We start from the raw sequence: 16062 nt of genomic DNA, 5'->3' as shown, positions 1-16062 counted from the left end.
GTTGTGGCCCCAGAGCTCTCAGACAGAGAAGGCGAAGTGTCTCACAGAACTACAAATCTGAGAATTCTATCGCATTGAGCCATGGCAGTTAAAGCTGCATTATCCCTGCAGTGTAGATGCAGCCTGAGTCTCTTTTCCACCCCAGCATACTCAGTAGCTTCAAGTTCACTTGGCCCTGCATAAACCAAGACATTTTTCATTTATCAGATCTTTTTCTGGCTTTGTGCATACTACATTTCAAATTGACAGCTTTCAGCTGAGAGGCAAACAGGAAGATGTAGAGGTATAGGCTGCTGAATTTTTTAGAAAACGCGATGTTCAGCCCCCCCCCCCTTCCTAATTTTCGCCTCCTTCCTCCTGCGGATAAATATGCAGGGTCGATGGCAGGACTGACTTCTCCATAAGATGATGAGGATAATTCATGCCTCAGTAAATGTGGCTGTAAGTCATTCCTAAAATTTAAAACAAGGAGGGTGAGAACCTGACTCTCCTGCTGATATCGGGTAATCGTCTGTCCGCAGACTACTAAAACAGAATAATGCCAGGCCTTGAGTTAAGCATGCAAGCGACACAATACAATTCTGCAATATGTTGGAAACAGAGCTTGGCATTTTCCTCTTTTGGGGGGGGGGGGTGGCAACTTCCAGAAACCCTCTGCCACCAGAGCCACTGGCCCCACTGATCAGGGATTCTGGGTACTGCGATCGAAAAAATCACTCTGCCAAATTCTGGCTAGAGGAAGTCTGCTGTTATGATTGTTGGAGAGATTATCTTACACTTGAAACAGGCCAGCATGGGGTTGATCACACATTTTCTGTTACTGGAGCTGATCATCCCTGTGGATTTGGCTTCATTTTTCCAGAAATGCATCACATCTCCAGCTTTCCTCTATGGTGCAAATGCTGCTGAAACCTGACTTTGCAGAGTAAAGCTGCTCTATGGGAAAGCTTGAGATGTCTTTTGAGAGCTGCTTTGCAACCATCTTGTCACATAGATATATTTGAAATGCAACCAATGAAATGAAATCAAGCCTATTTAAGCCCCATTTTCATCTTGTTCCTCCACATGGAGCAGGAGAGGGATTGTTTCCAGCTGGCCCTGGGCCCAACCTCCGTCATCCATTGGCCAAAAGACCACATTCCTCTGTACAAAGAGCACTTGATAAGTGCACAGAGGTTGGCTTGCAGGGGGAGATTTACGAGTTGAGGATGAACCAAAGTCAGTCACACCCCAACTGAGAAGCTTTTTACCTGGCAATTCCATCCCTGCCTGGCATGTCTTCAGAGCACATGAGGACCAGTAATGTGGACTTCTCTGTCTACTCTGGTTTTAGCTACAGTCCCTACAGTAGCTGCTGGGGGAAATTCTATGAGTCTATGATTCTGTTAGTCTAATACCAAACAAGTACTAGGCACTATTTCTTTGGGCTCCCCCCCCCCCCCCATTTAATGCTCCAGTTGCTGGAGACAGCTTCCACCTGAAAACCACCTCAGTGGATGGAGGCTGGCATTGGTGAAGGAAGACTTTATTTCCATGGAACTAAGTGCCTTTCTTAACATGTACTCCTTTGGTAGGATGCTTGCACCATGTTTGTGCAATCCATCCAGGTTGTTATTCACCGCTGGTTTCCTTTTCTTTTCCTGTCTGTCTGTTTTCTGCCGTCTTGCCTTGAAGCATTCTTGTCTCCAGATGGTATCTCCTTCTCTTAATAAATGAGTCTAGTCTCTCGGTTGATAAGATCTGTCATTCCGCTCAGTCTTATCTCGGTCACTGTGGAACAAAAAGAAGATAGCGGGAGGCGTAGATCCATAGATGTTCTTTGCCTTCATCCCAGTGGTGTTTCAGCTTTTGACTTTCCAAGGAACTCTTCAGAAGGCTATCAAAGTTGGAAGACAAAGGGGCACCTCACCTGGGGGACTCCAAAGACACCCAGTGACTATTAGAATTTGGGCTTCATCTCAGTCCATGTTCCTGTAGCAGCACTCATGCTAAACTATCCTCCCCAGAATTCATGAAACCAGTTTCCAGGGTTTTGTCACATTCTTGTGACCATGTTCTCTCCACATCTTCATGGACAACACAGGGTCTAATTCCTGGTTCTGGTGTGAACTGTCCGGATGACATACAGCCACTTCAGTACCAAACCCATGGTATACCACCCTTCTGTGTGCACCTTCAAGTCACCCATTGACTTATGGCAACCCCATTTCATAGGATTTTCTTAAGCAAGGAATACTCAGAAGTGGTCTTTCCTTCCTCTGAAATATAGCCTGCAGCACCTGGTATTCGTTGGCGATCTTCCATTTGAGTATTAACCAGGGCTGACTCTACTTAGCTCCCAAGATCAGAGAGTCTTGGTGCCTTGAGGTATTTAGGCCTTGTGGGTATGTGTATATGTGCCTTCAAGTCATCAGTTGATTTATGGTGACCCCAGGAATTTTATAGGATTTTCTTAGGCAAGAGATTCTCGACTTTAGGTTTTCTAGTCATTTCTTCTGAAATAGAGCCTACAGAACCCGGTATCCTATTTGAGTACTAACCAGGGCTGACCCTACTTAGCTTCCAAGATTAGACAGTCTTGGTGCCTTAGTGGTTTGTAGGCCTTACACTGGATTAAATATACTCAGCTTTTGCTCCAGATCTTCCCAGAAGATCCAGAGCCCTCTGGAACGATACCGGGCAGCTATTCACAATGTGTCCCGCAATGCCACCCACTGCCACTGGCATGGATCACTCCCTCTAAGGTCCAAACAAGATGCCCTGGTACGTCATTGATGTTGAGCACCTTGTTTTCAGACTCAGAGGGAGCAGCTTGAGAAGAAAGTTGGTGCCACAGTCAGACATCACTGGAGTGCCCAGGTAACAGGGGGACTATGTGAGAGCTTTGGGGCCAGGATGCAGAGACAACCGAAGGATGTGATGGTGGACCATACGTGGCCCGGAGCCAGTATGCAGCCCCAAGTCTGGTATTTTTTAACAGTCCAGACTTCTCAGAGTCTTTCATTTCATTTTATTTTTTTAATACAAGACGCCACCTTGCACTAGATTTTTTTCTCCCTGTCCACAAAGAGCGAGATCTGTCTCTCCGGGAGACCTCCAAGAATTGTGATGCTCCTTATAAATGAGTCGCGCTGTTAAAAAAGGAAAGTCACCTCATTTTTCAAAACCAAAAGTGGCCTGTTGGCAATTTCTCGATTTGTCGTCTCCACCTTTTCTCTGTCTGCTCGGCCCAGAGGCGAAAGAATTGCCCCCCTGTTAGACTCCGGAGAGCTGTGCAGACCTGGATTTCGTGGGTGATGTAAAGGATCGAGTCTTGAATTAAATGCACACAAAGTCAGAAACAGAACTCCTCTTGTGAAGTGAGCTTGTATAAAGGGGAGTGAGGAATGGATTAAGGAGATGGGAGATAAAGAGGGGAATATGGCTGGAGGCGGAGAGGTTGAATTGACTTTAAATGTGAGCTGTTCTAAAAGGCCCCTTCTGCCTCTTATTGGCTCATGCAGTTGCATTTCATTCTGTTTTCCTTGAAGTTTACCACTCACATAGTCTTTATAACTCTTTTGCTATTCATAAAGTGTCCGTATTTCATATGGGGATTTTGAAAAGGAAGAAAAAGAAGAGTTATTTTATTTTATTTTTTTAATAAAAACTCCACCTTGCACTAGAATTTTATTTTATTTTTTTAACCAGGAGTAGCTTTTTTTCAATCAAATTGTAACAGAGCAATTCAGATTGCTGGGGAAGCATATATTACGTTTGGAAAGATTTAATTTAGCTATCCAACGCAAAGCCGGCTGCAAACGTACTTGGGACAAATGCAAAACCAAGGCGACGCAAGTCTTCTCCTTTGGCGTTTAGTTTTCTGTCCCCATTACATGAAGATTAATTGGGGGGGGGGACAGCAGCATTTTTTATTGCTTTTCATCTAAATGTTAAGAGGTGTGAACCGAGCAGTGTATAATTTCCAGGAGCACTTTGTCAAGCGGAAGACTTGGTGTGCGTGTGTTTTTATTAAGCTGATGAATTGTTTTAATTAGTTACGAGAATACTCTGGAGGAGCATATGACAGCTACAAAAGTTGGTAATTTTAGTCACAACATTATGTGCTCATCTCTTCTGTTGGCAGGAAAACAAATTGGTGTCTTTGGAGGGGAGAGAAGGCAAAGAAAGGGAAAGAAATGAAAGCCATGCCAGTCAAGACAATGTGTTTTTTTATGAATAGGGCATTTTCAAAGGAGTTTATTTCATCGGAGCTACTTGGCCATGGCTTGGCACCAGCACTCTTTGCCAGCAAAGGCTAAATAATCATTATTATTATTATTATTATTATTATTTATATCCCGCCTTTTCCTGAAGAATCAAGACGGGTTACACAAAATAGATAAGATACATAATACAACATAATCAAACTCATATATCCCTTATCCCTTACCTAAACTAAAATAACAGTGTTATAATTACACTAAACACAAAGCTGACCAATTATAAATACAATTTAAAATTCAGTTTTAAAAATAAGCTAACTTTAAAATAGGCAGGATTTGGGAGAGACCTTGTAAAACTATAAATCCCAAATTCATCACCTGGTGCAATAAAACATGTTTTCCTTCCTTCCTTAATTCCTTCCTTCTCTCTCTCCTCCTTTTCCTCCTCCTCTCCATCTTTCTCTCTTTCTTTGAATTTGGTGAGCAGGAAACTCTTTGAATGATGTGCAATGGAGAAATTCAAGGCCTGAGCATGGGTTGTGCATTCAGTTGTGCAACTGTGAGATCCAGCATGGCTTTACTGGTGTATATGATACTATGCTACACTACAGTCTCTTTCATACCATGCATCTATATGTACAAATAACAGTTTGACATCACTTCTAAGTGCTGTGGCACCATCCTATAGACTCCTGAGATTTGTAGTTTGACAAGATGTTTAGTCTTCCCTGCCAAAGAGTGCTAATGCCTCACCAAACTACAAATCCCAGGATTCTGTAGGATGGTGCCATGGCAGTTAAAGTGGTGTCAGACGGCATTATTGCTACAGTGTTGACACACCCAATGTCAAAACATGTACATACACTCCAGAAACAACTGCAGCCCATCTCCAACAATTGTACTCATGTGAATCATATCCATAATAAATAATGTAGTGTACGGTCACGGCAAGATTGCAACGATTAGCATGAAACAAAATTGTGTGTTGTTAAAATTTACGGGTATAGTTGTACACAAAGCACCTTCTCATCCAGTCCATTACTGACAGCGGAACCGTTTAGTAAAAAAACAGATTCCTTGGGGCTGAATAGAGAGAAAAAATAGAGGCTGGTTATAAAGCAAGGCTGGGAATGATTCATCCCCTGAATGTTGTTCCAACTGCATCTTCCAGCAATCCTCTCCACTGGCTGTGTTGTCTAGTGGCTTGCTGAGATCTGTAGCCCTACAACATTCAGAGGGTCACACATTGGTATAAAGCAGCGATGCAACAGATAACTGCCCTACATGTGTTTCAGCCAGAAGTCTTTCACAATAACACAATTATGGCACTTCCATCACACTTCAGCTGCCATGGATCCATGTTGCAGAGTCTTAGGGAGTTGTAGTTTGGGGACACTTAGAATTCTCTAGTGCGCTTCTAGCAGAGAATTTGAAGTGCTTCACAAAACATCGAAACTCAGCAGTCCATAGTAGGGACCCATGGCATTTAAAGTGGGATCACAGGGCTATACATGTGCTGTGTGTGGAAGAAACCCTTTTCAGATGCTTTCACCTGTTCCATCATATCAGATTTTGGGCTGAAGATAATATGCAAAATGATATGCCTTTTCCTGCAAGACATGCTAATACAAAGCCATTTATATGCACTGGTATATGTAAAAATGTGCTTCCATTTCTTTCCCTTTTATTGACGTCTCTTTTCTTCATCATCCATCGCTTTCAAAGGTAACACAATTATTTTCTGCCAGTATAAATTTTGAAGCAAGGGATCCTTCCCACCCAGGTTTTGCAGAGACAAAGCCAAGGATTTTAAGTACCAGCAGATCTCATGGCAAACTTTGTCAGCATCTCTATCATAAAGCAAAGCTGGGGAATCTCTTTTGACCCGAGGCTTAAATTTAGCTTTAAAAATGTTCTCAGGAAGTGCATCCCTTTAAAAAAATGTTTTTATTTTTTGCAAATTGCAAACCAGAATTATAGAAAATCGGCAATAAATTGTGTGACGAGATGTTTCAGAACTATAAATGGAATACAGTTAATTGGAGGAAAGAGGCATCGTTGGTATGTAAAGCAGAAAGCCATTTAGATAAAATAGACCTTTAATGGTGGAGATCTGTCCCCAGATCGCTATGTGCTGACAGCAGGAGATAAGCATATTGTTAACAGGATTAATAAACAGATGCTACCCTTCAAATAATTTATTGTGGTCTGGCGGGTCGGATGGCATTAATGGGACGACCCAAATGACCAGTGTATTTTAACTTAATGCTCCTATGGCTAAGAACTCATCCTTAAGAGAGGCATTTCCACTTTCCAGAACGCGTAGAAGAGTCTGGTGCAAAAGCTGGGAAACTATCAAAGGATGCTTGACATGGGAAAGCAATGGGGAACCCAAAGAGGGCCAGATTTGGCCCCAATGCTTGAGGTTCCCCATCTCTGGAATAAAAATTGCATGTCACGAAAGAGTCGGAGGAGAACTGGGAATCAGGGGCTGTCGTTTGCCTGGAAAGTAGAGGAGTCAGTATCGTTGTACTGCACAATGGATGTGATTTAACACTATTTTCACTGCCATGGTGTCATCCTATGGAATCCTGGATTTGTAGTTTGTTGTTTCTTGCTTTCCCAAATGGCAAAGCTTCTCATTGAATACCTGACCCTGGTTTTCTTTTTTGGCAGCTGCCATCCTTTGTCTGGGGAATGCAACTGCAAAGCTGGCTGGGCAGGGCTTTACTGCAATGAAACCTGTCCCTTGGGATATTATGGAGAAAGCTGCCAACAGGTCTGCTCCTGCCAGAATGGAGCCGATTGTGACAGCATCACGGGAAAATGCACATGTGGACCAGGATATATGGTAAGCCCTGGCATTTGCCTCTCCTTTGTTGATGCATTTGAAGATGCTTTGGTTGTGAGTTCCTGCATGGCTTGGTGTTGGACTGGATGGCCTTTGCGGTCTCTCCCAACTCTATGATTCTATGATACATATTTGACCAGTCAATTTTTGGACCACAAGTCCCCAACTAGCCTGGCCTAGGTATCTTAGAGATTCTGGGACTTGCGGTCCAAAAATGTAACATGTCCAGTCTGTTTTATGTGGTTGAAGTGTGCGTTTGTCTGTGTATAAGAGACAGAAAAAGAGCAAGAGAGATTTTATTTTTAAAAAACTTTAAGTTGTGTACGGCAAACTAACCTTTCACATTTCGCAAACTGCTTCTCCAGGAATGGCTTGGAAAGATGTAAATCTTAATTTAGCAATAGATTCCCCCAAGCAGCCTGGCCTATATATCCAGCGATGCTGGGCCTTGTCGTCCAAAAAAGTAGTATGTCCAAGATGTCTTGTGTAGTCAGGGAGTGTGTATTTGTGTAAGAAAGAGAAAGAGATTTCATTAGCAAAATGTTTTAAGCTGACCATATGCATCTAAGGAAGTAGACTGAAGTCTAGGAAAGCTCATGCTGCCATCCCCTTTCTTTCAGTTAGTCTTGAAGGTGCTACAAGATCTCTCTCCATCTCTGATTCTACAGACTAACACGGCTATATCTTTGGATTTTAAGTTGTGTACACCACACTGACCTTTCACATTTCACAAACTAGCTTGTCCAGCACTGGATTGGAAAGATGTAAATCTTAATTTAGCAATGGGAAGCTGGGAGGACCATCTGGATTTGGTGGATATTTTTATTCAAACATCTGCCTGAGTGTGTCTTTGCAAAGGGCCATGATAATCTATTTAGGGACAAAGTGGACACAGAAGGATCATCCATATTTAGATGCATTGTGAGTGTGTGTTATTGGTTGGGGTTTTTTTTTTAATGATGAGCTGTTTTATTTTATGTTATCAAACTTATATCAATTCAAGTCATTTGTTTGCCAAGAAAAACCCATGATAAGTTCGCCTTCAGGTTGTCATAAATCAGAAATGACTTGAAGGCACACAACAAAGAAGAAGAAGAGTGTGGCTCCCAAGATCTTGAGCCTGTTGTAGGATATTCTCTATAAAGTTTCCTCCATGTCCAGATTCACAACATGAAATGCTCTCAAGGGGTGCAACTTAAGCCCCCTTTTGGTACGCATGTGTTTACCCACCAGTAACCAAAATAACAACACCTCATTCCAAAGTAACATTCTCGAAAAGGTTGATGAGTTTTTTCTGCCCTGTTTGGAAAATAACATTTCATCTCCCGCTAAAGAGCCTTCTCTGCGCTGACATTTAAACAGCTTGGTTATTGAAAATAGCACCATAATCACTGAAGCATATTTAGGCATTAGTACCATTGCGCTCTCATAATATACAATAATCTCTGGCAATTAGTCCAGGAGGAGTTGTTAAGCCTGGGAATTGCTAATTTATTGTGGTGGAAGTGTGTTTGTCATGCATGCAACGAGTTGGGGTCCGGAGTTGCTGTCTCAGAATGGGTTGCGGAGTTTTGTCAGAATCTGCTGGCTCTCAAAACTGGTAGTCCTCCTCCTTGGAGTGGAAAGCACCACAGCATGATCCATGCTCCTTTTTAGTTTCCAAGCATTCAATAGAGTGGACAGATTGTACAATACTAACAAATACTAAATATCCCAAAGGCAGCAAATTCTGTCTGATCTTGGAAACTAAGCAGGATCAACCCTAGTTAGTTTATGAAGCTATCCAAGGTCTTTAACTCTTGTTGTATAGTTGTGTGCCTTCAAGAAACTTTTTTCTTATGGAGACCCTAAAGTGAACCCATCACAGGGATTTTCTGGCAAGATTTCTTTGGAGGCTTCCCACCTTTACCTTCGTCTGAGGCTTTCCGCAGCTTTTCTCAGCTGGATTGCTCTCCTCCAACACCCGGACCTCTCTAACTTTTCTGTATGTGAGCTTCCCTTACCACTAGACCGCCAAGCCAGGCTTTAGATGACAACCGCAACAGATGTGAAGGCTTGGGTGAGAATGGAGGGGGCCTTTGGATGTCTTGGTTCAATCCCTTTGGGTGCTTGATAAGCACACCTTGAATTGGGCTCAGCTACCAAGAAGCACTGAAGGTTTAACTGAGAGGTGGGTAAGTGCATGGGGACCACTACGCCTCATGGGATGCACCAAGACTTGGGTGATGCACTGGTAGTTACAGCACATCACTTCTGCATCACTGTTGGGCCTATCCAAGAGGGAACTGTAAACGATGTAAACCACTGCACTGCAGACAGTTTGAAAGCTTTTGTGATGAGTTTCAGGCAGAACACCACTTGAAAATGATAATTGTAAGTTCCCCATCTCTGCCAGTCCTAGATCATGCTGTGGTGCATGAGGATCGTGAATCATGCTGTGGTGCATGGGGGGCATGGATCATGCTGTGGTGTAGATCTATCCTCGGCTAGGTGGCCTTTTCTGCTAAAATGGATATTCTGCTCAATCTATATATTCACCTCTCAAACCCCTTCCTATGCTTCGTTCCATCTTCCCAGGAAATTTCTTTTTTCCACTGACTGTGTTTCCAGCATTTGAAAACAGTGGATCTTTTTCTCTAGAAGTGGGATATGTACCGTCTTCCCCGCTGTCCACAGATTTAACCATCCATGCCTTAAAATTAATGTTAAAATATATAAATTCCCAAAAGCCAACCTTGGTTTTGTCATTTTATATAAGAGACGCCATTTTACTCAGCCATTGTAATATAATGGGATTTGAGCATCTACAGATTTCGGTATCTACAGAGTGGTCTGTGAACCAAACCCAAACAAATACTAAGGGCTCGCTGTGTTTTCTTCCTTCTGTAAAAGTAGCTGGTTTATGCAGAAAAAGTCCATTCAAGCATCTGTCCAAAAAAGAATGAACAGTGAAACAGTGTGGAAGATTTTTTAAAAAGGAGACTCATGCAAAGGTATGGTTTGGAGTATTATATATTCCAGGTAATTATGGAAAGGGCATCACCTCCCAAGATATGATCAAGTGAAATCAGATTCTGCTGCCAAGTGAATGGTAAGTGACACCAAAAGGGAGAGAAGAGGGGAGGAAATCACCAGCATTCCTTCCAAGTGTTGCCCAACATCTATAGGGCTGCAAAGACCATTTGGAGGAATAGATTTGCAGATAGATTTATGCATTTCAAGAAAAACTGCTGTGCAAACCCCCTCTTTCGTTTCTTGGCCAGTGTTTCCAGGGCAAAATGAGATTGCTAACTAGGCAGAAATGCATCTTAGTTAGGAACATCTAAGGGACATTTAGAAAAGCCATGGTCGCTGTATCGTTTTGCATTCCTGAGTGTGCCTGAGCCGAGTTTAGCAATGAAAGGTCGGCGGGTTCAAACGCTTCCTCTCTTTAATTTCGCCCTTGTCTGATAAAAGTTCAGGTTTATGTTGAAGTGAGGTCAAAATTTGCCTTCCTCCTAGAATAAATTCCAATTATTTTTATATTGTGCTTTTTTAAACGGAGGGTACAGTATCTCCCGGCCGATAGAAGAGGGGAAGGAGCAGCACCTGCCTGACAATGGGGGCACCTGTAATTCAATCCAGAGGTGGATAGACTGAGCTGTAAAAATAACAGTTCCCACTCAGTGACCCGCGAGACCTGGGTTCGAATCGCAGAGAGTCATTACAGAGCTGAGAGCAAGTCCTTGTATCTTAGCCTCATTTCCCTGCCCTTATAAACGGGGATGAGAGGGCCATTTGCCTTGAGAGTGAAACCATCTACAGGACTTTATACATTATGGATATATTACTATATGAATAATAGGTGGGAATAATTTGAGGACTTTATTATGCGTGCATATTTTCCCTTAAATATAGAAAAAAGATGGCTAAGTGGCCATCTAGATGCTGGAGGAGACTTCTGCGGATACTGTGGACTACCACAAGAGACAAATAAAGGGGTCCTAGAGCAAATCAAGCCTGAACTTTCCCTAGAAGCCAAGATGGATAAATGGAGGCTGTCATGCTTTGGCCATATCATAAGAAGACAAGACAGCATAGAAGATATAATAATGCTTGGTAAGGCAGTAGGAAAAAAGGAAAACTGCATTACAGGTGGATAGTTAAGGAAGCTATGGCTCTGAGTCTGCAAGACCTGAGCAGGGAAGTTGGTAACTTAGTGGTCTGTCATTCATAGGGCCACCATGAGTCCAAGTTGAGTGGATGGCAGTTAACCACAGGATATTTATTATATTAAGCTGTCGGGGGGGGGGGGGGAATGCAGACATATAGATACAAAATGTACACTCCGTTTTTAAAATACAACTCGGTGTCTTATTTCTGTGGAAGGGCAAATGCCTTTGCATAGGGGCAATGGTGCACCCATAGACCACACCAGTGTGATTCAAAGGCTCACAGGGTTGTCGTTCTTGCTGTGGTTCCCTCCCTTGCCATTAATGCCTGCTTTCTTCCAGGGAGGGAAAGGATGCTCACAAATAGGTTTTTAGTGAGTTTTTCGGACCATGTGGCCATGTTCTAGAAGAGTTTATTCCTTACGTTTTGCCAGCATCTGTCGCTTTGGCATCTTCACAGAACAAACTCTCCTAGAACATGGCCACATAGCCTGAAAAACCCACAAAAAACTAGGGATGCCGGCTATCGCCTTACATTGATACTCACAAATGTTCTCCTCCTCAACAAACCATGGAGTCAAACTGCAATGCAGAGGCAACTTGAGTCTTACTCTAAACCTTTAAGGCTGCATCCACACTGCAGAAATAATCCGGTTTGATGGCACTTTAACCACTGCGGCTCAATGCTCTGGTCCCACAACAAACTACAAATCCCAGAATCCCATAGCACTGAGCCATGGCAGTTCAAGTGGTGTTAAACTGGATTATTCCTACAGTGTAGATGCTGCCTTAAAAGATCTTTGAAAGGCACTATTAAGCAGTGATGCAAAGATTTTACTCAAGATGCAGAAGGATTGCAGCATTGGTGGTTCTGTTAAAGTTTTTGTAAAGATAAATCACTGGGACTCTTGTCTATAGTTTGCAGTTGCTGTAAAAGGCCACAACTTGATGACACACACTTTTCAGGCTGCGCCAAGCGAATGAGCATTACGAAGTGCTACGCTGCGGTGACAGGGTTTTTCTTCTAGAAAAAAAATGTATTCTAAATATTAAAGAGCCTTTAATGTAATGGCAGGAGGGATGTCAGGGGCTGTAAAGACTTTCTGCATTGTCTAAAAAGAAAAGAAGGTGGGGGAATTCCTCCAGACCTATAAAGACTGGAGCTGTGCTCTCATTTATGGCAATGCAAGGTAGTGAAAAAATATGCGGGTGGAAGGATTTGGAGATAAGGGACCAATAAGTCATTAGGTTTGGAATTTCTGTTTCATCTCTGATTTTATGTCCGAAAGGGAAGGGAAGCACATGCCCAAAGAAGAGCAGGTGGCATTGGTGTGTCAATTAAATATGACACAATGCCATGGCGGTCCTCACCTGGCGCACAGGGAAGTCCTGAGACGACCCTCCGGGAATCACCTGTTCCCTCCGAGGGCCATTAGGTGTAACCTTGAAGCAGAGCTGGCAATGCTTTCCCTGCTGAGTCTCCCAACTAATTGCAACTTTCTTGGAGAGAATCATTAACAAGATGCTGAGCTGGCATTCAGGGATAGTGCTTTCTTTCTTTTTTCTTTTCGGGAAAATAAGAAGCAGCTCATTTCATTGTCTGTCCTTGTTGCAAAATGGATTTGATTTTGGTCCTGTTCGATGTTGGACTGCGGAGCCTCTTTTAGACCCAGTCTTACTTGGGGCCTGTTTCCACTGCAGTTTTCTCAAGAGCTTGGAAACGTCAAGTTTTGGACTATAATTCCCAGAAGCCCCTAGAGAGCATGCCCATAGTGACTTGGGTTTCCAAGTCCAACATTTTTAAAACTCTTCCAAGCTCCAAGACACCTGGAGTGAAAAAGATCACAGGTGAAAGAAGTCACAACATGGATCTGCAGAAACTGACCAAATGTTTTGAGAGTCTGTTGTAGAATCTGTGAATGCTCAAGTCCAATTGTAGACAATGGGATGTTATTGTTGTTGTTGTTGTTGTTGATATTACATTGGGTCCTTGGTATCCACTGGTGTTTGGTTCTAGGACCCCCATGGATACCTAAATCTGTGGATGGTAAGTCCAGTTGTACACAATGGGTTGTTATTATTGATATTACATCGGGCCCTTGGTCTCGGCTGGGGTTTGGTTCCAGGACTCCACATGGATACCAGAATCTGGGGATGCTCAAGACCCATTACTTACAGAAGCATAGTAAAATGGTGTCCCTGATTTAAAATGACAAAATCATGGTTCACTGTTTGGAATGTATACATTTTTGGGGAGGGAATATTTTCAAGCTACAGGTGCTTGAATCCGTGAATAAAGATCCATGGATATGGAGGGCTGGCTTTATAATAAAGTACAGTGGGTCCTTGTTATCCGCTGGGGTTTGGTTCCAGGGTCCTCTGGGGATACTAAAATCCATGGATGCTCAAGTCCCATTAAATGCAATGGTATACCAAAATGATGTCCCAAATACAAAAGGGGAAATTAAGGTTTGCTATTTGGAATTTATACTTTTAAAAAAATATTTTCAAGCCATGGATGCTCGAATCTGTGGATATAAAATCCGTGGATAAGGAGGGCTGACTGTACAATAACATCCAAGAGGGTTGCCATCACCATCCTCTGAGGCTGAGAGGCTGTCACTTGCCCAATGTCAACCAGTGGGTTTCCATGGCCAAGCAAGGATTCGAACCCTGGTCCCCAGAGCCATAGTCCAATGCTCAAACCACTGCGCCATGCGGACTCTCAACACTTCAGCCAGAAAGAAGCTTATAAAGCTGAGAAGCCCTTGAACTCTTGTTGACAACTGAGATATTCTGCTACCCACGATTAGCTCCTTGGTGCAAACTGATGCTATATATCATGAGGAGGTGACAGAACCTGTATTACTTGAATGGGTTCATCTCCTTAAGCTTCCATTTGTTGAAGGCCTGTCTGCTGTTATTGAACCCAAAGCAGCCGCCGGCAGCCAATAGCACTCCATCACCAATATGAAAGGGATTTGATGGGAAAGGCATCAACTTGCCTTTCTGCCTTCATTGGGGAGATGGTTTCCCTACAAGACAAGAACATCCTTTTCAGAAAAGAAGATGCTCTTAGCTCTCCCACAGCCATGCCCTTTTCAAAGATGTCCAAGCCGTATCCCACATAGATTGTCTGATAATAAAATTTATGAGCGATCTAGAGAGAATTGGAAAGGCACTAGGTTTTCGAGAGAGAACACCGGCTTTGGAGTCTTAAGGCTCAAAGGTTCTCCATGGAGCCATGGTTCTTGTAAGTCAAGATCCAGTATTTGGGGAAATCTCTGTGCAAAGCTCTATTGCTGGGTCGACTTAAGGAATCCCACCAACAGGTGGGACTTTGCACCAACATTGTGCATGTATGTTTCATTGTCACACTGTGAATCGGATGGGATCCACTGAGGAATGGCAATAATACTGTATATATTCGACTATAAGTTGACCTTGTGTATAAGTTGAGGGCATGTTTTGGGGCCAAAATTATGGATGTTGCTATGACACGTGAATAAGTCAAGGGTAAAATGTAAGGGTATATAGCAAAGGAGCTAAAGGATGAAGCAAAGCAAAACAAAACTTACCAAATTCTAGCAGAATAACTCTTTGTGCTTACTCTTAAGCCTGGATGGATGTGAGAGTAAAAGGGGTCAGTGCTTCACATATTATACACTTGCTTTTCAACTGGAGATGTTTTTTCTTTTAAATAAGAGTTCAGATATAGTACTTACAATGACCAATGGATACGTCGACTCACGTTTTTTGGGTCAATTTTTTTACCTAAATTTCTAGACGTATACATGAGTTTATACAATAATTTACCTCTTTGAAACGATTGCATTCGCTTTGATATCAATCCAAGTGTTCTTTTAGTGTTGGAAATCCATTTTCAGGAGTTTTTGCCGGATTAAAAATAAAAAGACAATCTTGGTGGTGGTTGGGAACGTTCAGATAGAGCTCCTACCCTTTTATCCTTCATTTAGCGAACAACACATCAGATACCCCCCTTTGTTAAGAGCCCTTTTTTCATTTGCAAAATAAATTTGCCTTGTTTTATTGGGCTGCTTCTGTTAGCCGTCGCCAGCATAAATTTCTCCTCCCTGTGAGTTTGGGAGAGGTATTATGGCACAGCGGTTGTCCAATTAAGTGGAGCATGGCTTGCAAAATAAAGTAAAATAAAATAAAACAAAAATACCCCTGTCAGCTGTTCATTTTGCATGTTATCGATGGGCACAAGAGGGCTGTGTGCGTTCATCACGGGGTTGTTATTGCCTTGCTCCGGAACGTATTCTTCTATCCCTTTCCTATCTAACCAGCTGTGACTCTCTTGACTGCTGGCGACGCAGAAAATAAAGGCCAGCTGTTGTCTCAGAGGTGAAAATGTCTTTTTGGATAAATCAATTCCAAGCAAGTGTGAACCGGATTGGATCGGAGTCGATTTAAATTTGCCCTTCGGCTGACTGGAGCGGGTCCCTTTTGAACCCATTCATTCGTGAATGTGAACCACAAGTGGGTTGTTTTACAGGGAAAAAATGTGATCGGGGCAAATGTAGTGTGAAGCATGCTCCGCTGTTGAATGAATCCATTGATTCAGATCGCAAACCGATTTATTTGTAAGTGGGAATGAGGCCTGTAAGTTGAAGACATCTTCAAGACACACAACAGCAATACAAAAATAGGGGGGAAGGTGGGAGGAAAATCTAGCAGATCAAGAGACTAGAACGTGAACCAATGGGTTCAAATTACAAGAAAAGAGATCCCACCTAAATTTTAGGACTTCTTGGCTGTAAGAGCTGTTTTAGGCTTCTTCAGAAGTTTGGAGATCTTTAAGCAGAGGTTTCCAAAATGCTGTAGTTGTGTA

General features: G+C 42.7%; 1 protein-coding gene across 8 annotated transcripts in view; it reads left to right on the top strand.

Annotated features, from left to right (window-relative positions):
* Positions 1 to 16062, top strand: part of MEGF11 (multiple EGF like domains 11) — a 277220-nt gene that overhangs the window by 201295 nt on the left and 59863 nt on the right. For all 8 annotated transcript variants that reach the window (XR_006104620.1, XM_042474946.1, XM_042474943.1 and 5 more), the window contains one exon: positions 6882 to 7056. Coding sequence is in view for 7 of the 8 variants with exons in the window: in XM_042474946.1 (XP_042330880.1) it covers positions 6882 to 7056 (175 nt within the window). In the remaining variant the exon portion in view is untranslated. The remainder of the gene's footprint in view (positions 1 to 6881; positions 7057 to 16062) is intronic.

This window comes from Sceloporus undulatus, chromosome 6 (assembly GCF_019175285.1).
Source record: "Sceloporus undulatus isolate JIND9_A2432 ecotype Alabama chromosome 6, SceUnd_v1.1, whole genome shotgun sequence".
Classification (NCBI taxonomy): domain Eukaryota; kingdom Metazoa; phylum Chordata; class Lepidosauria; order Squamata; family Phrynosomatidae; genus Sceloporus; species Sceloporus undulatus.
The sequence above is the reverse complement of the archived record's forward strand: the minus strand, read 5'-3'. Positions and strand labels throughout refer to the sequence as shown.